This window comes from Phascolarctos cinereus, unplaced genomic scaffold (genome assembly GCF_003287225.1).
Source record: "Phascolarctos cinereus isolate Bilbo 61053 unplaced genomic scaffold, phaCin_HiC Scaffold_3;HRSCAF=262, whole genome shotgun sequence".
NCBI lineage: Eukaryota > Metazoa > Chordata > Mammalia > Diprotodontia > Phascolarctidae > Phascolarctos > Phascolarctos cinereus.
The window spans coordinates 36794521-36822390 of record NW_027555736.1 but is presented as its reverse complement, the minus strand read 5'-3'; the positions used below and the strand labels follow the sequence as shown (position 1 = coordinate 36822390).

General features: G+C 38.3%; 1 protein-coding gene across 1 annotated transcript; it reads left to right on the top strand.

Annotated features, from left to right (window-relative positions):
* BMPR1A (bone morphogenetic protein receptor type 1A) lies at positions 1 to 27806 on the top strand. The gene is made up of 11 exons (XM_020994636.2): positions 1 to 163; positions 13420 to 13585; positions 16099 to 16201; positions 19139 to 19235; positions 19910 to 20009; positions 20950 to 21094; positions 22451 to 22643; positions 24077 to 24374; positions 25380 to 25555; positions 27023 to 27153; positions 27262 to 27806. Exons 1-11 carry the CDS (start codon positions 94 to 96, stop codon positions 27385 to 27387), a joined length of 1605 nt encoding a protein of 534 aa, XP_020850295.1. The 5' UTR covers positions 1 to 93; the 3' UTR covers positions 27388 to 27806.
* Positions 27807 to 27870: the final 64 nt, after the last annotated feature.

The window sequence follows — 27870 nt, the reverse complement described above, 5'->3', positions numbered from 1 at the left end:
GGCAGAATTTCACCAAACAGACGAGCTTAAAATTTATCGAGTAACAAGACCTATTGCTCAGGGCGACAGTTCACAGGGAAGATTAAAAACTGAATGATGACTCAGCTAAGCATTTGCATCACATTTTTGGGAGCCTATCTGCTCATCATTTTTTATGTTCAAGGTAAGCCCATCTTCATATAAACAATCTTTTCTCCCTTTTTGGTAGTAAAATAATGAAATCATGTTAATTGTGATCTATTTCATTCCAAATATTGTATGCTACAGAGAAAACTTACTTCCTCTTATTGTATGAAGTTACTTGTATAGTTACTTTTCAGTATTAGCCATTGTTAGAAAACTGGCCCTTAAGATGCATAAAGCAGAAAAGAGCTGTATAGTTTTTTGGGGGGGCCTTATATACGACTTGAATAATGAAATATTTTTGAAATGATTGTTGCTAGTAAAAATCCTGTGCCCTTAGAACGGAACAAAGAATAAAGATGGATGTCATGAAAAATGGTATCTTTTCCTAGTAGAGATACTTTTCAAATTTTGTTAAAGCCTGAATTGTATCGCTATATGCAGAATGCTATAGTATCTTCATGAGCCAGGTCTTAAAGGCAATATATAGTTTTGCTGTTTACTGTGTGTTTAAAGTTTCCAAATAGGAAGTGATGGTGCTGGTTGTGAGGAGTAGCCTGTTTGGTCTTACACATTGTTTCCTGAACAGTTTGTTTAGGATAAGATTTAAAACCAAAGGGAAGTCTTCATTTCATAAAAAGGTTTCATACGGAGTTTTTACTTTATCTTTACTCCCTTCAGTAGGCTACTCAGCAGTAAAAAGTTGCTCTTTTCCTAAGTTTGTGCTTGGTGTTGAGGTTTAGTGTTTCAGTAACAAGTTGACCAGGGTTAGCCACAAAAATGTTGTTGAATGATACCTGTGAGTATATATTTCCTTTATATTTTTTGGCATATAATTTGCTAATTAACTTGGTTAGAATACAAAACTGTCCTTAAAATAACTTTTTTTTAACAGGATTATGTAACATAAATTCTTTCATTAAACTATTTGGAATACAAGTCTTGGTCTTTCTGTAAACCAAAAAATGTATAGTTGATAGTGAGATTTATTGTTACATCCTACTCCTCTTTACCCAAACAGTTACCATCCTGACATTTTACAAATAAATTCATGTAAATCATATAGGATACATACATGCATACCACCTTATAGTCACCTTAGATTCGCCCAGTATTCCTCTTTCTCCACCTCCCAGAAAGCCATCCCATATAACGATATTTATTAAAGAAAAAAAGGGAAAAAAATCAGCCTATCTGATCAGTACATCAAGAAAGTATTAAAATATGTGTATTGTACAACATTTGTGGACCCGGTGGCGGGGGGAGAATCTTTTAATATCCTTTCTTTCAAGCCTTGCTTGTTATTTATAGTTTTGCAACATTCAACTTTGATACTTTTTTTGTGGTTGTTCTTTCTGTTTATATCGTTCATTGTGTATATTGTTTTCTTGGCTCTATTTACTTCATTCTTCATTAGTCATACATATAAATCTTTCTATTCTTCTCTGTATTTCTCGTATTCCTCATTTTCTACAGTACAATAATCCATATACCACAATCTGTTTGATCATTTCCCAATTGATGGGCATTGACTTTGTTTCCAACTCTTTGTTACCACAAAAGGTATCCTGCAAACATTTTGGTGTCTATGAGTCTGTCTCTCTGTTTTTAATCTATTAGCCTGTTATTAAACTGATGCTTAGTTATCAAAATTCATAATGAAAAAGTCCAGTGGGAATTGAACTTTCTTGATAACTGAAAGTAAGCCCATTATTCCTTTTCTTTTTGAAAAATCCATTCTGAAATTTTTATTTGATCAGTAGGTTGGACTTGGATCAGCTGAAAGCTCCTGTGACTTTCAGAGTTGGGATTGGGTCCTTAAATAGCCCCTGCTCTTCCTGACTGTGTGAAATGGGAAACCCAGTCTAAAAACATTTTTTCATTATGTCTCACAAGTTTTGATCATCTGAATAATTTTAAGTATGCCATGTGCTAACTTTTAAATCTGTAACTAAACTTTTTTTTCAGCAGGTAAGAAAGCTTGCAAACATTATTTGGGTTATAAAATAGCGGTCAGGATAAAGCTTGGGCTTCACATGTGCAGTATCTCATTTATTAGATTACTAACTGGATGCATGGATCTTGTCATTTGTAGATTCAGAGAGAATTTATAAAATGATTCACAGATAATTGTTTTTGTTTAAGAAACATATCAGGGGCTACCTTCAAGTTTAAACACAATGTACCAGATCTGCCATCAGCCATGAAAACTGTTTTATATAGTGAACTACCTATGCTGAAACCACCAGAAATGTGGAATTTCGATGAAGAAGTCAATGGCATGACAAGATAGGAAAAAAGCAAGATGGTGATCCTCTTTCGAAGGAAGCATTCCTTCTCTGATCATTGTTTAACAACTCAAGAAGATTTAAGTGACCTTCTTCATGATCTTAAGTTATCCAGAAATCACAGATGGAATTTCTTGTCATAGCATACCAACATCTATTCAAAAACAAAACTTCTCATGAGCATCATTAAGTATGAAAGTGTTTTTGGCATATCTGTGTGGATCTGAAAGTTCTTACTCTTTTACTAGGATTATGTCTGGGGTCTACTCAGAGCTTCTGTTTTATTTGTGAATAGGCCTACATATGGAAGAAAAATACTACATTAAAAACAGTGACTTCAAAGGGAAGAAATTATTTCAGGTAACAAAAATGTGGTAATAAGCCAATGGCTGGCAAGACCTGGATGAGTTTAATTAGCACTGCGTATTGAACTTTGTTAAATGAAAACTTTTCTCTAGGTGATAGTTGGAAACGGTACAACCAAATTTCCGTTACTCAATGAGATTGAAATTAGAGGAAATAGTCATGAGTCCTCAATGAGAGAATTGATGAAAGATACGAAGATGGCGAGGTTCCCCAAATGCTGCCTTTTGGAGATGGCTTTTTGCTGCTTTTGTTAAGTCCTGGAATACTACAGAACCTTTTTCATTTTAATCTTATTTTAATTAATCTTTTGTTTTTACATTTTCATCTCCAAATATATTCCTCCTTTTTGTCTTCCTCATCAAGCCATGCCTAAAAGAAAGATGCAAAAAAGAGAGGAAAAAAACGGTTCAGCAAAATCAGTCAACTCATCAGTCACTTCTGATAGTCCATAGTGCCCCATGTCTGCAATGAAGGGAAGAACATACTTTTTCAGAGACTTCTAAGTGAAATCTATAATCACTTGAAAGAATTCAACCTAACAAATCATTCAAAACGCATGGATGAAAAGAGAGTCTGTTGTCCAAATTAAAATTCATTTGGATGGACAGCCCAGTGATCCAATTTATCAGTACATAAATCTTGGATTTGAATTTGCATGCAAGAGGAAAGAAAGCCAGATCTAGGATGGTGCAGGAGGAAGGGAACACCAGATTACTTTGGGGAATTGTGTGGCCATTTTCAGCATGGAGCCCAAGCGCTTCCCTGAAACAAAAACCTATCTTGATCACAGTCTTCTTTTTTGTGATGCTGCGTGACTAGAAATAATAATAACTAACATTTCTTTAGTGCTTGCTATGTGCCAATCCCTGTGCTGTGAGGAATGACAATGAGGAGTTGCTGATGACAAGCTGGGGCAGGACTGAGAAGTGGTGGAAACTTTGACAGTAATAGAGGAATTTAGGAAAAAATGATTGGATAAAAGGATACTGAGTTTAGCTTCAGACATATTGATTTAAGATGTTTGTGGGTCATCAGAGGTGTCTAAATAGTCAGTTGCAGATGGGAAACTAGAGATCAGGAGGGAGGTTAGGGCTGGACAAGCAAATCTGAGAGTTGTGTATAGAGATGATAACAGAATGGGTACTAGGTACTGGGAGAATATAGGAAGGTATCACTAAGTTATCAAGTCTTACCAGTTTTACTTTTGTGGCATCTCTTATATGAACTTTCTTCTCTCCTCTGACACTGCTTGGTGCAAGCCCTCATCACCTCATGGCCAGACTATGGCAGTTGCCTGCTGGAGGGTCTCTGTGCCTCAGTCCTCCACTCAGCTCTCAAATTGCTGTCTCTAAGGTGCTTATCTGATCATCTGATCATTTCTCTCTGTCCCTCTCTCTCTCTCTCTCTCTCTCTCTCTCTCTCTCTCTCTCTCTCTCTCTCTCTCTCTCTCTCTCTCTTTCTCTCTCTCTCTCTCCTCTTTCTCTTTCTCTCTCTCTCTCTTTCTCTCTCTCTCTCTCTCTCTCTCTCTCTCTCTCTCTCTCTCTGTCTCTCTTCTCTCTCTCTCTCTCTCTCTCTCTCTCTCTCTCTCTCTCTCTCTCTCATTCTCTCTTTCTCTTTCTCTCACACACACCCATTCAAAAAACTCTGGTGCCTCAATTATCTTTAGTATCAAATAAAAAACCCTGTTTGTATTTTAAAGCCTTTCATAATCCAGCCCTTTCCATTCTTTTTATACCTTACTTCTCTCCACATCCAGTGACACTGGATTCCTTACTGTTCCTCTCACAAAACACCCTAATTTCCTTACTCTGGGTATTTTCACTGGCTAGCCTCCAGGCTTGGGATGCCCTTTCTCCTCATCTCTGCCTCTTAGCTTCCATGGCTTCCTTCAGGTCTTAACTAAAGGTCTATGTTTTGCAAGCCCTTCTTCCCTTAATCTTAGTGCCTTCCCTCTGAGATTACCCACAATTTATCCTGCATATATCTTGTTAATTATTAACTAGCAATTAATTCATAGTAATTTTCATATTATCTCCTCCCATTAGACTGGGGAGTTACTTGAGAACAGGGACTGTTTTTTTTTCCTTTCTTTGTATCCCTGTCACTTAAAATTATCTGGTGCATAATATATACATGATAAAGGCTGTCTTGAGAGTCTGATTGACTTGCCTATGGTTACCTAGTTACTTAGTATCAAAGCTGGATTTTAAACCTATACTTCTCCCGACTTCAGGTCTAGCACTTTAACTACTATTCCACACTTAGTTTTCAAAGAATCAAACACCACAGTCTCCAAATAAATAAAAATTGACAGTGATCCAGCGGGCACTGGAAAGGTCTATATTAAGTATTAACAGACCTCAAAATATTATCCATGATAACTTGCACAAAAGCCAGCAAAAGATGTCATCCAGAGCATGTATAAAAAGATGTACCAGTCATGGAGTGAGAGAGAGGTGTAATTATAAGACCTAGAATTGGAACTCTAATGTGTTGAGTAGATGTTCTATGCAGGATGTAGGGGAGAGTACAGATTAGGGTAGTACGGGATAAGATGTGGATAGGTTACAGACTGCTGCATTTCTGTCTGGAGTACCAGCACTGTTGAGACCATAGATTAGTCACACCACACCCCCACCTGCATCGATAGAGGGAGTTTCCTACACCAGCACCTCACAGTTCTGGATCACCATACACGTAATCACGTTTATTGGTATTTATAATTTGATCTGAATTTTAGTTTGTTGATTTAGAGAATTCCCAGTGAAAAATCTTCTATCAATGCCCATTGGCAGTTGCTTTACAGACCTACTCTAAGAATTGCCTTAGTATACTGAGAGGATCAGAGTTGCCCGGGGCCACATAGCCTGTATGTGTCAGAGGTTTGACTTGCACATGCACCAAGGTCTTTCTGACTGTGAGACTTGCTTCCTATCCCTTACACACAATACTGTGCTATAAACTCTTCTTACTATTGAAAGGTTACAACTTGGTTGATATTCTATATGTGAAATCTTTTTCTGGTGACCTAACAGTCATACTGGTAGAGGACCTGAATCATAATCAGTCTTGATAATCTTCAATAAATGAAACCAAATGACAGAAACAAGTTGGAGCTAAATAGAATGATGGCTCATAGATTCAACCCCTGTCTATATACTCAGGGAATTCAGCATACATGTTAATATCTGTTCACACACCTCATCTTGAATGACCTGTACCTTCTCTTCAACTTGGCCACACAGAGGGATGGTTAGACCTTTGGTGTTGTCATCATCTACTATGCCCCATGTTCCTAATCCTGAACTCTGAGCTTCCTTTGTTTTATCTTCACCTCCTCTTCTTCCATCTTTCCTGTTCTTAGTTCTCACCACAACCTCAAGTTATTTCACCCCTTGCTTTCTAAGTTCATCATACTTTCTTTGACCCCACTTGAGTTCAATTTTCAATTTTTACCCTGCCATAAGGATGCAGTTATCTCTTTACCCTGTTCCCACCCACCATTCTGAAACGTAAACCTTTGCATACTTTTAGCATCCACCTTGTTATCCCTTGCTGATGTGTTTGCTGGGTACTGCTGGGCAGTCACTAATTAGTTAACTAATTTGTTAACTAATATCAGCTTTGCCCTGATGACTGCATGATCATTTTTTTCTTCTCCCCTGAATGACTTTCACTTTATACAGCATCTGTTCTAAACCTCTTCTCTTCATAGTCATCTATACTGCCATCTCCCCTTCTGCCCGAGGAGAGGATCTCCCTCATACTTTATCAAGAAAAGAAAGACCAGCCATTGTGAGTACCCTCTTCTTCCAGGTTGTGTGCATCAGCTCTCCTCAGAACATCACTTCCAACTTTCTCTTACTTTGCTCTAGTCCTTAAGCTAATTGTCTTCTCGTTGTTGTTTCCCCTCCAAATGTTAAAACCTCTATTGAACTTACATATTTCAAAGGCAGGCACAACCATTCTTATAGGTTTATGATCTCAGCATTATCCTTAGCTCTACACTATCCCTTACCCTACAGATCTAGGTAGCTTCCACATCTTGCCATTTGTAGCTCCATACTAGCTCTTACCTGACTCCATTCTATTTACGTAGCTGCCACCTCAGTTCAGACCCTTTTGCCTGGACTCTTGCAATGCCCTAATTGTTCTCCCTGCCTTAAATTGTCATCCATTCGACATTCATCCTTTGTCCCAGAGTTTTGAGGTTTGCAAAGCACTTTACACAGGTTAATTCATTTGATCCTTAACAACAACCTTGTGAGTTCTATTATTATCCCCATTTTACAGATTTACATGGAGGCAAACAGAAGGGATTTGCTCAGGGTCATACAGCTAATGAGTGTCTGAGTTTGAATTTGAACTCATGTCTTCCTGATTCCAGATCTAGTGTTCACCTATGTGTGCTAGGACCTGGGGATAGAAAGATAATATACAAGAAATTCTGGCTCTGTAGGAGCTTACATTTTACTGGGAAAAACATGTAGAAATAGAAGTATATTACACACAGACACACACACACACAAAATGAGAGATTATATACGGAATCAATAAAGACATTTGTGAAAGTAGTATACTAATGAAGGTATAGACATCTTCCCCAAAGTCTGTGACACATTCTCCCAAAAGTACCCAGAGTCTATAGGAAGTGAAGTCAAGCTTAGAGACACGGCAGAAGAGTAGCTTGATTCCTCGTGGTTGGAAACCATTTCTGCCATTCACCAGGTGCTCAAGCAGCTCCTTTGCAACATGGTGAATCTGTGCCCATCTGCACAAATGCTGCCAGGTGACCTAAGGTGCTTCTAGGACACTGATGAAAAGAGAGTCACTAAACATGCATTAAGCTCCTCTTATGTGCCAGGCACTATGCTAAGCGCTGGGAATAGTAAAAAGAGACAAAAGACAGTTCCTGCCCTCAAGGAGCTCACTATCCAGTGGGGAGATAGAAAATCTAAGATCTTCTGGACCCTTTGCTTGCAAAGTCTGCTTCCAACCAAAGGGCAAAGCCTAGCCCTTTTGTCCTCCAGCAGCTGGTTACTCCTCAGAAATGTCACACGTGCTCCAGTTTGTGGATGTCATTTTCATTTAAATTCGACTTCTTAATTTTTGGATGATCCTTGTGGCATGGCCAAATTTCCTTGTCCTGATGAAATAGTGCAAAGTCATTATAATTTGAAGGCCTTTTAATACTTAGTCTAAAGTAGATGAGTGACTGATTTGTCTAGTTAAGAATGAAGGCTAAAATCAGGTGGGTTGTTTTTGACCCGATGTTTACACTTCTCTTCTTTAGCTACTATCATAATATCCCCCTCCCAAATCCTCCTTCCCCCAATTAAGGTGTGTGTGTGTGTGGGGGGACTTTGCAACAAATTAACATAGTCAGGCAAAACATTGGTCACGTCCAGACATTTCTTAGCCTGTTCTTAAGTTCTCTTAATTCTCTTGTCTGGCAGTGGATATCATGCTTTATTATTTGTCCTCTGGAGTCATAGTAGGTAATCAATTGCATTGATAATGTTTTTTAAGTCTTTCAAAATTATTTTTCTTTCCAACGTTGTGAGTTGAATAGATTGTTTTCCTCGTTCTGCTTCACTATTCATGCAAGTGTTACCAGGCTTCTCTGAATGTGTCCCCATCGTTGGGTTCATATGTAGCAATCTATTGTATTGATATGCCATAATTTGTTTTAGCCATTCTCCAAATTATTTTGTGTTTTTTTTAATACAACAAAAAGTGTTGTTATAAATAAATATTTTTGTATGTGTGGATCCTTTTCTTCTTAATTTTATTTGACTTATATGCCTGATAATAGTTTAATGACTCTTGGGGTATAACTACAAGTTACTTTCCAGAATAGTTGATCCAATTCATAGTTCCACCATGGGCAGTGCCTCAGTGTTTCTGTCCTCCTACAATCAACATTTAACCTTTATTGTCATACTTGCCAATTTCATGGCTGTTCAGTAGAACCTGTTTATTTAATTTGAATTTCTTTTCTTATTAGTGATTTGTAACATTTTTATATGACTTTTAATAACTTTCTTTTCCTTTTTTGAGAAATCCCTTTCATATCCCATGTCTATGGCCATTTGTCTACTGAAGAATGGCTTTTGCTATTATAGATTTGAATCAGTTCCTAGTATATCTAAGCCATTGAAGCATTTATCAAAGAAATTTGCTGCAAAAATTTTTTCCCAGTTAACTGTTTCACTTCTAATTTTAACTGAACTGATTTTGCGTCAGAGGTTTTTGATTTTACAGAATCAGGAAACTAGGTGGTGCAGTAGATAGAATGTTAAACCTGGAGTCAGGAAGACTAAACTTCAAATCCTGTCTCAGATACTACCTTTGTGAGCCTAGACAAGTCACTTACCTTGTGTCTGCCTCAGTTTCATCAGCTGTAAAATGGGGATAATAATAGTAGTAACTATCTCCACAGTTGTTATTAGGATCAAATGAGATAGTATTTGTACAGTGCTTTCCAAACCTGAAAGCTCTATGTAAACTCTAGTTATTATTGTTGTTGTTAATAATCAAAACTGTTCATGTTATCTTCTGTGATCTTTTCTATTCCCTTGTTTGGTCAGGAACTGTTCCCCTGTCCATAGTTGTGAAGGACATCTTCCCCCTTGCTCCTTTAATTTGTTTATGATATGTCCTTCTCTATCTGTGTTTTTCATTTATTTAGATTAGAGCTTTATGTGGTATGAGATGTTGGTCTTAACGTAATTTCTGGGAAACTACTTTTCAGTGTTTCTAGTTGTTTTTGTTGAATAGGGAGTCTTTATTGAAGTAGTTGGCATCTTTGGGTTTATTTAACATGGTATTACTGTGTCATTTTGCATCTTCATGTTGTATACTTTTCTATTTCATTAATCAACTTTTCTATTTTTTACCCAGTAACAAATAGTTTTGATGATTACTGCTTTGTGGCATAGTTTGAGATCTGTTATTTCAGAGCCGCCTTCTTACTACTTTTTTCGTTATTTCCCTTGAGAGTCTTCTTTCAGATGATCCCCCCCCATTTTATAAAATAACTTTTTCGTAGTTTGATTGGTATTGCACTGAAAAATGAATTTAGGTAATATTGCCATTTTAATCGTATTTGAATGGCTCAACCATGAGTAATGAACATCTCTCTAATTTTTAAAGTCTGCCTTTATTTCTCTAAAGAGCTGTTTTGTAGTTGTAGTCATATAATTCCTGTGTGTCTTGGTAGTTAGACTCACAAATAGCTTATACATTTTGCGTATATTTTAAATGGAATTTTTCTTTCTATCTCTTTTTGCTGGGTTTTGTTGATAGAATATGAAATGGCTAATGATTTATGTGGATTTAATTTATGTTCTGCTGCTTTGCAGTGGTTACTGTTTCAGTTAATTTTCTAGTTGACTCTGTAGGGTTCCTTAAGTGAACCATCATATTATCTGCTTAAGGAGTTAATTTTGTTTCCTCTTTGCAGATGCTTAATTCATTTTACTCGTTTTATGGTTAACATTTAGAAAACTCTATCAAATAATAAAGGTGACAGTTGATATTCTTGTTTTATCCCTGATCTTATCATAAAGACTTGAGCATTTCCCCATTATAGAAAAGACATTATTCACCATATTAATGAGTAGTCCTGTTTATTCCTGTGCTTTTAAATGTTTGAATTTTGACTATAGCTTTTTCTGCATTTATTGATATAATTATATAATTTTGTTGTTGTTATTAATATGTTATGTTTATGGTTTTCTTAATACTGACTTAGTCTTGCATTCCTGGTATTAAATCCAACCTGGCCATAGTGTATAATCTTTGTGATATATTGATGTAGTTTTAATTTTTAAAAGTACATATCAAATTTAACATTGTAGTGACAAATGCCTTGTTTGTGCCCTTTCCCGAACTTTATCTTGTCATCTGTGTACTTAATACTTTACTGATGCTTTTTTCTTTTCCTTTTTTTCTCCTCAGTCAGTACCCACTAACTCTTCTCCTCCCCTGTAGAAACCCTCCATTGTAACAAATTATTACAGTGCAGCAAAACATTTCAACACATTGGCCATAACTGAATTGCATGTTTCATTCAGTGTGTTTAGTCTGTTACCGCCTCTGACCAGAGATGGGCAGCATGTGTCTGCATCAGTCTTCAGACATCATGATTGGTCATGGCATTGATTGGACTTTTGTACTCTTTCACAGTTGCTTCTCTTTACATTTCTTATTGTGGGCATTCTGTATTATTTTTTCTGCTCCTTTTACTTCAGCAGCTGTTTATACTAGCCTTCCCAGGTTTCTCTGATATTGTCATGTTTGTCATTTCTTAATGTACAGTAATATTCTGTTACATTCATCTGCTTCGGTTTGTTCAGCCATTCTCCGCTTGTTAGGCACCCACTTTGTTTCCAAGTCATTAGTACAACCAAAAGTACCATGATAAATATCTTTGTGCACATGGGTCCTCTCATGATTCTGCTTTAAATCCCTGCTATCATTATCTGTTAAATAGTTCATTTAAGTACATATGGCTAAATTCTTTAATTTATTTAGGCATATGTTACAGCTTGCATTACTCACTTAAATTCACTGCAGTATATGAAACCCATTTATAATACTGTCATTTCCAATTTGTTTGTCCTTAAGTCTTCAAATCTGCAAAAGACTCAGACATGAAGGAATGACCTTGGTCATCATGGGTGCTTCAGGACATCTCTGAAGCAATAGGTGTCTGCTGTGCTATACCAAGATAGCCAGATATAATACCAAAGAGAATAGTATGTTTTTTATTTAAAACTATTTTCTAACTTAAAACTTGAAAACTTTTTTTCGATAGACTGTCAGACAGATATCCAGTGATAACTTTCAGTTACTAACTAAACTGGTCTTGAGAGTCAATACACCAGATAAAATAGATGATTAGTTCCTGTACTCTCACAGTTCCCTTACTTTAATATTAAAATTCAATTCCCAAGTAAGATGCTTAGCAATCATTAATCCAAACAGAAACAAAAGTGGAATCTTTTTAAGAATACTATGTAGTTAATTCATTCTAAAGCCTTTATATGTGTGCTGTACTGTGCTAGGTAGTAGGAATTTAAAGACAAAAACACATTCTCTTCCCTCAAGGAGCTTATATTCTGCTGGAGAGAAATATGTACACATGAAAGTAGCAAATATGGGGTACTCAAAAAGTCTTGGTTCAGTTTTAATATATTAAAGTGGTATTATGCCATTAATGCTCAAAACTCCACTAAGACTTTCTGAATACCCTTTAAATGCAAAGTAAACACAAAATCATATCTGGGTGCCCCAGGAAAAGCCTCCTGTTGGAGGGGGCACTTGAACAGAACCTTGAAGGAAGCAAGGGAGAGAATGCATTCTAGGCATGGGAGACAGTCTGCAAAGGCTTGGAGACAGAGGAGAGGAATTGTTCTGTGCAGGGAACAGCAGATATGCCATTTGGACGAGAATGTAGAATTTATGATGGCCAGTAATCTGGACTCAGCCAGCTAAAGGTGATGGGAGCCATGTTGCCTGTTGGACATTTCCAGCTGGATTCCCAAAGGCATCCGAAACAGAGTTTGGTATCTCCCCTTACCCCAACCAGTTCATCCTCTTCCTAATCCTTGTTTCTGTTGAGGGTACCACCATCTCTGTAGTCACTTGGGTTCTCAGCATTGGAGTGTTCCTAAACCAGGAATGGAGAACCTGTAGCCTCAAGGCCACATGTGGCCCTGTAGGTCCTCAAGTACAGAATCCAAAGTTCACAGAACAAATCCCCTTAATAAAAGGGGATTTGTTCTGTAAAACTTGGACTCAGTCAAAAGGCCACACCAAAGGACCTAGAAGGCCACAGATTCCCCACCCCCGTAAAACTCTCCATTCTCACTGATACTCCTTCCCACTGTACCCACCCCCTATCTAATCAGTTGCCATGTCTTACTGATTTTTCTTCTACAACATCTAGCATTTGCTCCCTCTCCCTTACTTATGTGACCACTCCTTAGTTCAGGCTTCCAGCCTGTCTCTTTTAAACTATTGCAGTAGCCTCCTAATTGGTATCTCAGCCTCATATTCTTCTCTCTCCAGGCCAGTCTCCAGCATAGCTGTTGAATTGACATTCCTAATGCGCAACTCTGAGCCATGTTCTTTCTTGCTCAGAAAGTCCCAGTGGCCTTCTATTAATGTTTAGAATAAAATCCAAACCCTCAGTTTGGCATTTAAAACAGATATCAGAAGCTTGAAATACATAAATACACACACACACACACACACATTTTATTAGGGTGTGTGTGTGTGTGTGTGTGTGTGAGAGATATCAGTAACATGTCAAAGAAAGCTTTAATTTATTTAGGTAAGTTATTTGCCTCAGTCACTATAATAATTATCTTTAGATTATTCTAGACTCTGTACCTTGTTATAAATGTCTTGGTGAAACCTGATAAATATTTTGGAGCAAAATTCCCAAGTTAACAGCATGTAATCATATCTTTGAAAGATTCATTTTTAATGGCTTTAAAGGAATTGTTTTTATATAAGGTCAAATGGTATTTTGTATTATTCTGATAAGGTAATTTGAAAATATTTATCTATTAATAACATAATCAAATGATTTTCTAAAATGTTTATAATTCTCCTATATGTTAATATGCAGGACAGAATCCAGATAGTCGATTCCTTCATGGTACAGAAATGAAGTCAGACCAAAATCAAAAAAAGCAGGAAAATGGAGTAACCTTAGCACCAGAGGATACTTTGCCTTTTCTGAAGTGCCACTGTTCAGGACATTGCCCTGATGATGCTATTAATAACACATGCATGTGAGTATTATGTGTAAGAGGTCTTACAGTGGCAATAATAGTGCTAGATACAGAATGCTATAAGTTTGCTCACCTATTGTAAGGACATTTTAACTAAATAGCCTAATAATAGTTCATCTTACATGATAGCTTTCATCTTAGAAGATTAAAAATACTTTCCTTTTGCGTATAATAGAGCATATTGCTTAGAGTAAGACTCCCTTTCTCTTCTCCCTCCTCCTTTTCCTTCCCCTTTCTCTCCTCTCCTTTCCTCCTCTTTCACTTTCCCTCTTCCTCTCCTTTCTCCCTCTGCCTTCATCCTCCCTATCTGGCCCAGTCTGGAAGTACAATAACCATTCATGGATATGGACCCCACCACTAATCAGCATGGAAGCTTTGACCTGTTCCATTTCTGACCTGGGTTGCTTTGCCTTTCCTTACAGAGCCTGCCCTGCTTCCCCAAACCCTTGGGGCTCACATATGGGTTTTAAATTTTGTATAGACACCTGATTGGCTTTAGCCGTACAGCATCCAGAATTCACAAACTCACAGAACTCACCAGCCTTCTCCTCCTCCTCGGTAGTAGGAATTACAAGTATGCACCACCGGAGGCACCTGTTTTCTTAGAGAAACATCACAACTGATTTGGGTTCAATCCCTCCGCCTGAAATCCACTAGCCATGTGGCTTTGGGGAAGCCAGTCTCTTAGAACCTTTGTTTTCTCATCTGTAAGACAGAATACTATTTCCTTAGACTCACTACTTCAGAAGAGAGTTGTAAAGAAAGCACCAGGCAGGTTACAGTGTAGCACATGAATATGAGTTATTATTATTATAATAGTTTTTCAAAGGGAAATAAAAGAAAAGGAGTCAAGTGTTTTCTCATCAGGCTCCACCTGAAAATATATTAATAAAGAACCTTATATATTCCCCTCCAAAAAGAATTATGGTGTACCTGTTTTTATAAACTTGTCAGACTTTCATGTGAAACTTTATTGAGCCTGAGTTTGCGTGTCTCTGGAGTGGGATATAGGACAGGTGACTTCACTGGTATGGGAAACTCCCTCTGAGGAAATGCTCTCTACCAGCTCTCAGAGGTGCAAAAGCTAGCTCAGAATCCTTCAGTCACCATGTGTCACAGGTGGAACTGGACCAGGTTTGAGGCCATTTCTCTGTCCACTAGGCCAAAGGTATCAGACTCATTGCCCTAGTGCTTTGGAAACAAGATTAAGAGGAAATTGAGAAATGTGCCCCAAGATAAATAAAATACAACACAACCTAGCGGATGTTACTCTGCAGTTTTCTAAGTCACTGTTTAGCCAAAGGGATCATTTCTATTTGAGTTTGGCACCATTGCATTAGGTCATACTGCCTCTTCTATAGGTCAGACTTAACCTAAATAGCTTTTATCATGTAAGCCTAAAACACAAATAAAAATGGGGATGGAAACCAGAATTTTTTTGGGGAGAGGATTGTAGTTCATGTTATTTTAAAAAGAAAGAAAGACACTGACCATGTTATATGACAGACTCTTCTGGTTGTTCCTGAGACAGCCTCCCTAAGTTCAGGTGGGACTCAGGGTAATGTATTTTTCACTTGCTACCAAATCAGAGTACTTTTCTTCATTGCTGGAACGAAAAAAGTACAGGGGTGAATTCACAGCTGCTTAGAATATTAAGTGAGTGTTGTATGTCCCAGGGGATGATTTTAGATGTGGTGGTGTAAAAAATTGTTCCATGAAGTTATAAATGCAAAAGGAAAACATTACTAAGGCAGTGTATGTAAATTAGGCTGTTGAGTTGCCCAGCTTTACTAGTTTGTTGGCTTTTTACATCTTAAAGAAAAAGTTAGTTGAATAATATGTTCTTAACAGTTGTGTAATTCTGCATGGATTTTGAATGTGAATGAGTTGTCAAATTTAAGGTATTTGGTTTTCATTGAATGTTAGAAAATTCTTTGCTGCCTGGAGTCTGTTCTGTGCTTGTTGTCTTTGGTTTGTCTGCCCTCTGGTGGTGATTAGCTTTATTTTGTGACGAGTCAGCCTCTCATTTTGAGATTCCTCAGGAGTTTGACCAGGAAAGCTTTTCAGAGAGCTACTTCTCACCAGCTTTTCAAAAAGTCAGCCTGTATTTTCTGTTGCCCATATTTTTCTGTGCTAAGCACATTCTCCCATAAAAAAATCAGTATTGTTCAAAGACATTCTGGGTTGCCAAGGGGTGTATTTTATTCTATTAGATATGCTTTCTTACTCAGGCAGTGTGGTGGGGGAAAATTAGTGCATTCCATGTCTGGAAAGCTGCATCCTAGTCCTTGTTCACCTGTTAATCTGACATTGCCTCATTTATACTGCTGGTCTTAATTCAGACAGAGCTGGAGAGCATCTATTTACCCAGCCACTTTGTTTTAAACTTTACCTAGGATGCCTGTGTGAATACCACTTGTTAAGTAAGTAGTAGGGCTAAGGGAGGTGCGCAGTTTCGTTGAAGCCCAGTAGAATTAGTAAATTTTCAATGGAAGTCTTTGCATTTCTTTCAGAACTAATGGTCATTGCTTTGCCATCATAGAAGAAGATGATCAAGGAGAAACTACATTAGCTTCAGGTTGTATGAAGTATGAAGGTTCAGATTTTCAGTGCAAGGTAAGATCTAATTTGAGACCTATGAATGTTGCAAATGGTGATGGGAATCGGGTTAGCACAGTTTTGTACACTAGTATCAGTTCTGTACACCACAACCTTAGTTTGTTCATCTGTAAAATGAGTCTAAATCCATTGATTTTAGAAACCAGTTCAAGCTCCAGTGATCTGTGACATTGTTTAATTAAATGTCTTGGGGAAGAATGGGCCTCATTGCAATTTGTGATTCTAGATATGTACTGGTTATTTATTTTTAAAATTATGACAGTTCTTCCATTTCCAAATGTTGGGTGGGACTAAGGGTAGGTATTGTCACCACAAAAACCCCCAAGCCCTTCGATTTAATTTTTCATAATTTCTAAGGATATTTTTCATTATTGTTCATGTGCATATTATGAGATTGGTCGTCACTGTTTTATAGATTTGAAGATGAAATCATTGAGAAATGGCTTACTTAATGTAACACAAAGACTCGGGAAAATGAGTTCATCATTCAGACCCCTGAATTATACACTGTGTTTGGGGTGAAAAGTCAGATGGACTTATTCAATCAGGAGAAGCAAAACCAAGAAGATGTTTCGCATCAGTACTTTAACGATTAGAAGGGCAGACCTTGGAGGTAGCTCTTCATTGAAAACACTTGTGTCTTGAGATAGGTGCGCAGGAGTGGGGGGAGGGGCAATAAAAGTGGCTTACTCTTACCTTTCAACCTGGGGAGCTTATCTAGAGAGGACTGGTTTCCAGGGCAGCAGTCTTCTACACTGTTTTTAAAGCTCAGAAACATTTCAAAATGTTGAAATTTATGAAATAAGCCAAATATAAATTTAGGAAATACTTACCTGGTTGATTGATAGAGGAGAAGAAGTCATATAGATAGGGGTGACGCAGAAGGGCTGTGACAAACAGTATGAAGACTTAGAGGTGAGAGCTAAGACAGCCAAGGGAAGTCTTTGGGTTCTAAACCCATTCATAATTATACTAATAAGGCTATTTTTTTCCCTGACATTTCCTTCAGAAATGGAGAGCCTCAGCATACTAAGCCTCAGCCATGTTACAGAATAAACTTTAGTGAAACCTTTCCTTCCCAAAGCAAATGCATATCTGTGTCATTGTTTCTGTCTCCACAGTGCTTCTCACACAGCCACCACTCTAGTACAGGGTGTTACCTATTTCTTGAGCTTGGAATGCTCTTCCTCCCTACCTTCTAGTTCTTGACATCCATGTCTTCTTTGAAAACTCAATTAAAATGACTTTGCCTTCTGCAAAAGGATGTTTAGATCTCTCAGGCTATGTAGTCTTCCCCTCAAAGGCTATTTTCTTTCTACTTTCTCTGTTTCTTGTGTGTACTTTGAAATCTCTTTATCCAAAATGGTCAAAGGATATGAAATAGGCAGTTTTCAGAGGAAGAAATTAAAGCTATCTATAGTCATATGAAAAAATGCTTTAAATCACTGTTGATTAGAGAAATGCAAATCAAAACGACTCTGAGGTACCACATCACACCTATCAGATCGGCTAACATGACAAAACAGGAACGTGATAAATGTTGGAGAAGATGTGGGAAAATTGGAACACGAATGCATTGTTGGTGGAGTTGTGAACTGATCCATCCATTCTGGAGAGCAATTTGGAACTATGCCCCAAAGGCTATGAAACTGTGCATAGCCTTTGACCCAGCAGTACTACTTCTCGGGCTGTATCCCAAAGAGATCATAAAAATGGGAAAAAGATCCACACGTACAAAAATATTTATAACAGCTCTTTCTGTGGTGGCAAAGAATTGGAAATTGAGGGGATGCCCATCAGTTGGGGAATGGCTGAGCAAGCTGTGGTATATCAATGTAATGGAATACTGTTGTGCTATAAGAAATGATGAGCGGACAGACTTCAGAAAAACCTGGAAAGTCTTACATGAACTGGTGCTGAGTGAAGTGGGCAGAGCCAGGAGAACACTGTCCACAGTAATATAGCCACACTGTATGATGACACACAGGGCAGGGACTGTCTTTTGCTTTTCTTTGTATCCTTAGCTTAAAACCCATGACTGGCAGTAATAGGTACTTAGCAAATGCTAATGGACTGACTGTGTCTATTTATTTACATCTCCCTGTTTGTAGATAAGCTCCTTGAGGGCAGGAGCTGTTGTGCTTTTGTCTTTGAGTCCCAGTGCTTAGTACCTAGTGCTCTGCCTAGTGCACAGTAAATGCTTATGGAGTAAAGCATTCAAGCTTTAGCTTCGTGTGCAGGTACAGGTTTGGTTCACTGTGATACAAGTGTCTTCCCTGAAAGAAGAATTACATCATGCAGACTACCCAGTTCAATGCCCTGACCTATCAACAGATAGACCCAGTTTTTGTTGCCCTTTTGTTTATAAAGCTGCTGTACAGACTCAGTCAGTGAGCATTTATTAAGCACCTACTGTGTGCCAGACACCATGCTAAACCCTAGGGACACAAAGAGAGGCAAAGGACAGTCCCTGCTTTTGAGGAGGTCACAACCTAATGGAGGAGTCAGTTTGCAAATGAATGTGTACGAATGAGCTATTCACAGGATAGATAGGAAATAATCCAGAAAAGGAAGGCACTAGAATTAAGAGGGATTGGGGAAAGTTTCCTTTAAAGACTTAAAATTTAAATCTATAATCTCACTTTATTTGTATGCAGTGTTCTATCAGGACTTATAGAAGGAGAATATATGATTCTGTACTGGTGTTTCCTGGGCTTCAATGTAATATTTCAGCCAAAATTCAGCTGAATTTTCCTTCTCTACCATGCATTCTAGTATTTGTATCTTTGGTGCAGTTCTTGGCACAAAATAATCACTTAATTCATTTATTCATTTTTTAGTGCAGATATTTCCAGAGCTGTGACAATAATGAAATCTGAGGAATCTGCTTATCATGTTGAAACATTGATATTTTTCATACTTTTCCTCCTCCAGGATTCACCCAAAGCTCAGCTACGGAGAACAATTGAATGTTGCCGAACCAATTTGTGTAACCAGTATTTGCAGCCTACACTACCACCTGTTGTTATAGGTAGGTCAGTTGACTAAAGAAAGAGTAGCACCTGAAGGTCCCAAATTGAAATGTTATATGCAGTGCCTTTTGTTACTACTAGGTGGAATACCTTTTATCATTATGCCATGTATTTGAAGCCCAGTGTATTCACTGCATTTGAAAGTATGTTAGCTGTTAGCAGATTTGCTAATGATCAACTTTTATGCTTTCTCAACATTCTCTCAGCCTAGGACATTAGGCTTTTCAGTGTTACCAGTTTAATTTGTTCATAGATATGTGAGATATTGAATTGAAAAATTTCTCCTTTGTTCACTAAGAAAGCTTTGTATACAGGTACGGTTTTTGTTCACTGTGATAAAAGTGTCTTCCATGAAAGAAGAATTAAATCACGCAGACTACCCAGTTCAGTGCCCTGATCTGTCAGCAGATAGACCAATTTTTATTACCCTTTTGTTTATAAATACATTTCAAAGAAATATTAGAAATTGGGGGAAGGACACATGAGACTATTAACAGCGATCTTTGTTTTTTCTTAAACTTCTGGTGTGCCATTGAATTATAGTGCTGTCTTCAGAAAATTCTGAATATTTTTTCTCAAAATCAGATGTTATAAAAATTGAAGAGACTACATTGATTGTAAAGTAATCCCTTCTTGTGGTTCTACAACCAGTGTTTTTTATGATTTGTTTTAGGTCCATTTTTTGATGGTAGTGTTCGTTGGCTGGCTGTCCTTGTTTCTATGGCTGTGTGCATAATTGCTATGATCATCTTCTTCAGCTGCTTTTGTTACAAGTAAGAACTGTGCTTTATTAATGAAATTGAAGTGGATTTTTGTCATACTTGGAAAAGAAAGACAAACCCCTTAATCTAGTCTAATTGTTTCAGATAATGTCGTTGTGAAAGAAATAGGAGACATGAGAAGTTGAGAAACTCTTTATATAACTTTGCATTTTCACCCTTTTTCTCACATAAGAAAAGTTCTGCCTCCTCACCCCCTCTATCAGGCCCTTGAGGGCTTCTTTTTCTCCCATGCCCCACAAGTGACTGACATGGTTTAGGTTTGAGTTGTCAGGTATTGCAGAAGAAAGGATAACTGCCAAATCCTCTGCTTCTCTGTACTCGTGAATGCTTCTGATGATTTTCCCATTACTCGTTGCCCTTCCTTACATGTAGATTAGTAGTTTTTTTTTTCACAGAATCTACTCACATTGTAAGTTTTTAAGTGATTTTTGGCTTCAAAAATAACTGTTTAACTTCAGTCTCTTGTAGGTGATGGTGATTATTTTGAATGTCACTTGGTATTTAAATCCTGTTTTGTTCAAGAATTTTATTCTAACATTCCTTTCTTTTTATTTTCAATCAACTTTTAATGTGTTTCTAAATTTTGGCCCTTTGACTCTCTTCCACTGCTGAATTTAAAAAAATATATATATTACAAATTGAATTTGCAGCATGGAGGATTTAGATAATACATAACTAGTATTCTCTAATGAGAACTTTAAAGTGTTAGAATGACTTACTGAGGGGAGGCCTGCCTGCCCGCCTGCCCTAACTATGCTAATACTCCTTTGGAAGTATTTTTAGAGTAAGATGGACTCCCATACACAGGGCTAACTCACCTGGATATGTTTTTGTCTAAAAGCAGGAGGAGAGAATAAATTTGAGAGACTTTCAAAGGATATAATTCAGTGTGCACTATTTTTTCACTTAGCATTGTTGTCTTTTTTTTAAGGCATTACTGCAAAAGAATAGCAAGAAGTCGTTGCTACAATCGGGACCTAGAACAGGATGAAGCTTTTATACCAGTTGGAGAGTCATTGAAGGACCTTATTGACCAGTCACAAAGTTCTGGCAGTGGATCTGGACTTCCTTTGCTGGTAAATATAGTGTTTTCCCTCATTCTTCAGTAATGTCACTGTTGAGTAAAACATTTACTCCAGTTTACCATCCATCTTTACAAAAAATAATGCATGTTTACATATACATTTTATATATGGTAGCTTTGCTTTTGTTCATAGGCAAAATTTTCTTACAACAAATTCCATGGGACATTCAGCCTATTTTATTATAATGAAACTTCATTAAAATAAATTCATTTGTTTCTAAGGACCTTTATCTTGCAAAATTTTGTGATCTGTGATTTGTGAAGCTCAGTCCCAGCCTTTAGTATCTGGAGAGAAAACACATGCTAAAACCTTTTGTCTGTGGTGAAAAACAGCTCTCTCAGATTCAGTTTGCCAGTGATTCTCAGACCTGTCTGTCCAGATCTAATCTCTCTTTCTTCTTATATCACTCTGCATCAGTTCGTTATGTGTGTATGTGTGTGTGTGTATGTATTTTTTACACACACACACACACACACACACACATGAAACTGTATCATATATAATTTCTAATAGGAATGAAGAAGTATTTCATTACATTTATGTGCCATAGTTTGTTCATCCCCTCATTCGATTGGCACCTCCTTAGTTTCAGTTCTTTACCACTACAAAAAGAGATGCTGTGAATATTTTTATGCAATAGGACCTTGTCTTCTTCTTTGATCTCTTTGAGGTATAGACTTACTTCTGTCATAGATGCTTAATAAATTCTTGTTGATTGATCTACTGCTATTAGTAATAATAGTATAGTATAGTAGTATATACTATTGGAATAAGGAATAATATAATAATATATAATATATAATAAGTAACAGTATAGTATAGTAATAATAGTATAGGAATAAGGAAGAAATATAGTTGTATTTTTTTACTGGACCTACGATTTTAATTGCATAGAGAACCCCCAACGAGTAAATTCTATCTACCAGTGCTGATCAGCTCCTGCTCTGTTTATAGCATGGGGCACCAGGAAGTGAAGCCATTTGTTCAGAGTCCCAAGGCCAGTGCGTAGAAATAGGACTTGCACACAGGCCTTCTCATCTCAGGAGTTAGTTCTCTCTCTGTGATGCCACACTACATGTCATAACTGCATGTGTGTTTGTGTGTATGTATACACATACAACAGTTCCTGATTTTGGGATATATTATGCATTATGTTTTCTTTTTATTTGGTGTTATTAATATTTAGTGAGCTTAGTATATTATCATTCCTAATAATAACAGCATGTAGCTAACCTTTTAGATGAGAGTACTTTGGTAGGCAAATGAACTTGTAATAAGTTTTAGCCTAAATTCTTTTTTTTCCAAGGGATTAAAAAATATGCCAAAACAATTTTTTTCCCCTAACAGGTTCAACGAACTATTGCCAAGCAGATTCAGATGGTTCGACAGGTGGGAAAAGGTCGCTATGGAGAGGTGTGGATGGGGAAATGGCGGGGTGAAAAGGTGGCAGTCAAAGTGTTCTTCACCACTGAAGAGGCCAGTTGGTTTCGGGAAACAGAGATCTATCAAACTGTTCTAATGCGTCATGAGAATATCCTCGGTAAGCAGATTTGGCCTTGGAAGAAAAAGTATTGAGTCAAATTGTAAAGGGGTGTAGTAGTTAAATAATGATGAAGTGTGAAAGTACTTTAAAATTCAGGTTATATAATATTTGTAAGTTCTTTGAAACAAAGATCATCTTGACCTTATTTTTGCATTATATCCTTGTTATGTAGACAGTACGTGTAGAGGTTTTTAACCTTGCTTCTTCATGTATGATAGTTCCATTTTGACTCCTTATTTGATTTCCATGCTCTTACTTTGGAGATAGTGTTTAAGGTGTTGACCACAAGAAGCAAACTGGAAAAGTAAGATAAATGGGCAAAAAGGAACTGACTTCAATTCAGGACTCATTCTTTTGATGTATCTCATGGTTAATTATAGGAATGGCCCCAAATCCTATGTTAGCTTGCCTTTTTTTTTTTTAACCAAAGCAAACTTAAGCTCATGAGACTATCAAAATAAAAGGAACCCTCTGCCATTAGTCCAACCCACACTTGATCAGGAGACCCGAAAATGAACCTCTCATTTCCATTTGAATACCTCTAGTAATGGTGCACTCAGGGTTCTCCTGGGGCATCTCTTGTTTGTCAGGAAGCTTCTTCTTCGTGTGACTCCATGGTCTGTCATTGCAGTTTGCATGCCTTCTTCCTGTCTCTTTTCTCTGGAGCCAAACGTACCAAGGCTCGTCCCCTTTCCTATGTGATAGGCCTTCAGATACTTCAGGGTGGCAATCATGGCATCCCTTCTGGCTTAACGTCCTGAATGCCCTTATTTGATCCTTAGGATTTTAAGTTCCCTCATCATCCTTAGTACTGCCCTTCTCTGGACACAGTCCCTCTTCTCAGTGTTCTTCCTAAAAAGCGGCACCTAGATTGTGTCTGTGGCTAAGGATGGCAGAAGGTTCCCCTCCCTCTATACCATGCACATTATGAATGCAGCCTGAGATGGGATTCCCTTTTTGGGCAGCCATTTTACCTAAATCCTGCACTTCTGCAAGGGAGTTTGTTTGTAGTTCAGCTCTATTCTTTTCCCTCTAAGCTTGCCTTATAGACATAAGGGAAGCTTTGTTTGGGAAGATAAATTTCCCCAGATCTTCATGAAGCAGGTAATTTCACCCTTTATTATGAAGCATGCTGCATTTTACATGTGAGGATGTCGTAGCCTTGGAGCTGCAGTGGCAAGGCCATTTTACAGGTGACTGAGCCAGGAAGGCCCTGGGAGGTCAAAGCATCAGAGGCAGGATCTGAACCCCAGGCCTGTGATTCCGGGCTAGTGCTCCACCACATTGCCTGCCATGTTGTGGAGACATGTAGTGATGGGGGAAGCAAGCGGTTTCTGTCGGGGATTCCTGTACCCAGGCAGAGTCAGATTTCAGTCACCTTGTAGGGAGCCGGACGAGCCCCTCACGCTTGTGCTTCATCGATCGGACAGGTTTTATCGCGGCTGACATCAAGGGCACAGGCTCTTGGACGCAGTTGTACCTGATCACCGACTACCACGAAAACGGATCTCTGCACGACTTCCTGAAGTGTGCCACTCTGGACAGCAGGGCCCTCCTCAGATTGGCATATTCAGCTGCTTGTGGCCTGTGCCATCTCCATACAGAGATCTACGGTACCCAAGGAAAGCCTGCGATCGCCCACCGAGACCTGAAGAGCAAGAATATCCTGATCAAGAAAAATGGGAGTTGTTGTATCGCCGACTTGGGCCTCGCTGTGAAATTTAACAGGTAGTACTTTGTGGGGCCCCAGCCACCCTCACATGCCCAAGGGTGAGAGTCTTCGTGCCTCAGAGGAGAAGGATCTGCTTAGGTCCATGGAGATGTGATTCAGAAGTGCTTGTGTAGATGCTTTGGTGCCCTTTACGCTGGGGAAGGCACGGTGCCGCTCTCCTTTTGCAGTGGCAGTGGCCTGTTCATCACAGGGCTCTTCCTTCCTTGCCTTGGAGGAGCCAAGACTGTATGTTCAGGAGTCTGTCTTTGTGGCCGCTCAGCTGCTGCTTTGGGTTCTGTGTGTGTGTGTGTGTGTGTGTGTGTGTGTGTGTGTGTTTGATAAAAACTATAAAAATAGTATTTTTATTTGGGGTTTAATTGAGCTGAAGTAGTTTCTTTTCTTGCCAACTGAAAAATAAACGAAGGTTTCCGTTTAATTCTCCTTCACAAATGATACCTGGATCAGAAATTGACAAGAGATGTTAAGTAAAAGGAAAAATAAGGGGTGACTTAAGTTTCCAACTAAGATTCCATAGTAAGGTATTAAGAAATTGAAAAAAAAAATAGCTTCCGCTCAGATGGAGGTGACTGACTCAAAGGGCTGATGGGGGCACTTTTTATTTAAACATGGCCAACAAGGGAATTTGTTGTTCTTGACTCTGCCTTTTTATAATAGGGTGGGGTGTTTTTCTGGCTTTCTCAGTGGGCCATGTGGCAGGGAAGGAGGGAGAGAAGGTAGAATTTTGTGGGGCGAAAAAATGAATTTAAAAAGAAGGAAAGTAGTTTAGTTTGAAACCATATCCTGAAACAACAGAGAACCAACCAAATGGTATCCTAAAGGCCAAATATGGGAAATAGAGCAGTAATATTATTACAGTATATAGCTACATTTTTCCATATTGTAGACAATTCAGTCTACATGTGTGAACTTTGTTGTATGTCCACAAACTAACTTTAAGAAAATAGAAAATAAATATATTTGTACTGCCCTCTGACTTTGTGGTGGTTTTTTCTCTCTTTCAGTGATACAAATGAAGTTGATGTCCCTTTGAACACTAGAGTAGGTACAAAACGTTACATGGCCCCAGAAGTGCTCGATGAAAGCCTAAATAAAAATCACTTTCAGCCATACATCATGGCCGACATCTATAGCTTTGGACTGATCATGTGGGAGATGGCTCGTCGCTGTGTCACAGGAGGTGGGTGTTCGTGTGATGCCGCCAGGAGAGAAACAGCAAGCTGTGCCTGTTTAGGTTATGTAATTGAAATGTCTTTATTACGCTTTTTCTTGGGGAGAAATGGATTTTTTGAACTAAAGGAAATTGCACTAGACATTTTGGAGAAGAGATGCTTTGGGGATGGGTCAGATCCTTTGTTGAGGAAGAAAAAAATAATCTTTTAACTGGGCGTATTGAAGGAAGAGGTTAAGTGCAGTGGAAAGAGTCCTGGAACTGGGTTCAAATCCTGGCTCTGCTGTTTACTAACTGACCTTAGAGCAGTTACTTACCTCCAGATACTGCGTGTAGAAATAGATACTTAAATTAGGACTCAAAGGAAATGAGGGAGCCTAGGAAGCACTAAGGTGAAGGGGGGAGGACCTTGTAGGCACTGGGGGGCAGCCTGCTCAAGGGGATCAGTAGGGAAAATGGAGTACTGGATGGGGAGGCTAGGATGGAATCGCTCTTGGGATGTAGTGTGTGTGAAAAGGGAAGAGAGTGTCATCAGGCTGGAAAGGTGGCGTGGAGCCAGGTTGTGAAGGACCTGTAGCGCCAGACAGAGGAACGCATAGCTGGTCATAGAAGTAATAAGGAGCCACTAGAGTTTTAGTAGGAGAAAGATATGGGTAGGTCTGTACTTTAGGAAAACCTCTTTGACAGCCATGTGAATGTTGGATTGAAGTGGGCAGGCAGAGCAGTTAGGAGGTTATTGCAGTGCAGTTTAGGTGAGAGATAATGAGGGCTTGAACTATGGTAGTAGCTGTGTGTGAGTACGGAGATAGAAAGGTTCTTGGGTGTTGTGGTGGTGATAGAAGATTTGGCAGGTGATTGTCAAATGTGGAGTGAGACAAGAATGGAGTAGGACACAGAATTTGGGAATCTGAGTAACTGGAAGCCTGGTGGTTCCCCTTTGGAAGAGGTTTCCCTTTGGGTTTTGGAAGTAAAAGTTATGTTTTGGATGTGTTAAACCTGAGATATTATGGGGCATCCAGTTTGGATTATGTGGGGCTCAAAATTAGCAGAAACACTAACAGAATATAGATATCTTATAGTCTTCAGCATAGGGAATGTAGTCAAACCAGTGGGAGTGGTTAAGCTCATCGGTAGAGAGAAAAGAAAAAAAGACCCAGAACGGTCTTGGGTTACATCCTAAGAGTACCCCCAAAGGTACGTCGTAAGTCCTTTCTGGTTTTGATATTTTGTGATTATGTGAAGTAAATTGGAAGATAAGTGAAAGACCTGTAACAAATATTTTCTGAAGAAACCGTAAACATTAGCACTAAATTCTAGTTAACCTTGATTTAAAGTTTACTTTGTTATGTAGAAGTAAATTATGTATCCACAATTGGGCTAATTAAGATTAATTAAGTGTAATTACTTTATAGTAGATTTATCAGTTTTGTTTGTCTGTTGCCACTCAGAGTTTTGGATTTTTTCTCCCCATTACAGGCATTGCAGAAGAGTACCAATTGCCTTACTACAACATGGTGCCTCATGATCCTTCTTACGAAGATATGCGTGAGGTTGTGTGTGTTAAGCGATTGCGCCCCATCGTGTCCAACCGATGGAATAGTGATGAAGTATGTTGGAAATTAATTTCTCTGTAGTCACAAATCTGTAGGAATATATTCCTTTTTCTTTTCTTATTCTTTTTTTAAATGGCATTATCTGTTTTCTCTGTGTTTCAGTGTCTAAGAGCTATCTTGAAGCTAATGTCAGAATGCTGGGCCCACAACCCTGCTTCAAGACTTACCGCCTTGAGAATCAAGAAGACACTTGCCAAGATGGTTGAATCTCAAGATGTAAAGATTTGACAATTACATAACACTCAGGAGCTGCATTGGACTCCAAGAACTTTCTTCACCCAAGCAAAGGGTGGTGATTGAAGTGGCATGAGGAAATACATGTGGTTCTTAGACTTTTTCCTCACCACACCTTTACAGGCTGCTAATATGAAACCTTTCAGTACTCTGTAGAATATGATGCTGGGAACTTGTGTTCACTACATGCTACGTTTATGGACAGCCTTGTTTTAAATGTGTTTCTTTTTTGTTGGGGGGGAGGAGGGATTATGAGCTATGTTGAAACTTCAGTCATCGTTCATGAGTCTCCAGTAAAACTCTGGGTACTGAATTGCATGTTTATATTATGGTGCTTTCTGTGAAAGCCTTAAGAAGAAAATGAATTCAACAGAGATGGAGAAATATAAGCTTTTGCCTTCTACCTGATAAAACTTAGTCTGTTCATATTATTGCTTTTGTAAAACAGCCTGTAGATCATGATCATTTTGGGATACT

What these genes read in the sequence shown, in the direction of transcription:
- BMPR1A (XM_020994636.2), top strand. Translation starts at nt 94, where the DNA reads ATGATGACTCAGCTAAGCATTTGCATCACATTTTTGGGAGCCTATCTG. An exon ending in GATCTGGACTTCCTTTGCTG is followed by an intron (nt 21,095 to 22,450) that starts GTAAATATAGTG and finishes TTCCCCTAACAG; the next exon opens with GTTCAACGAACTATTGCCAA. An exon ending in ACCGATGGAATAGTGATGAA is followed by an intron (nt 27,154 to 27,261) that starts GTATGTTGGAAA and finishes TCTGTGTTTCAG; the next exon opens with TGTCTAAGAGCTATCTTGAA.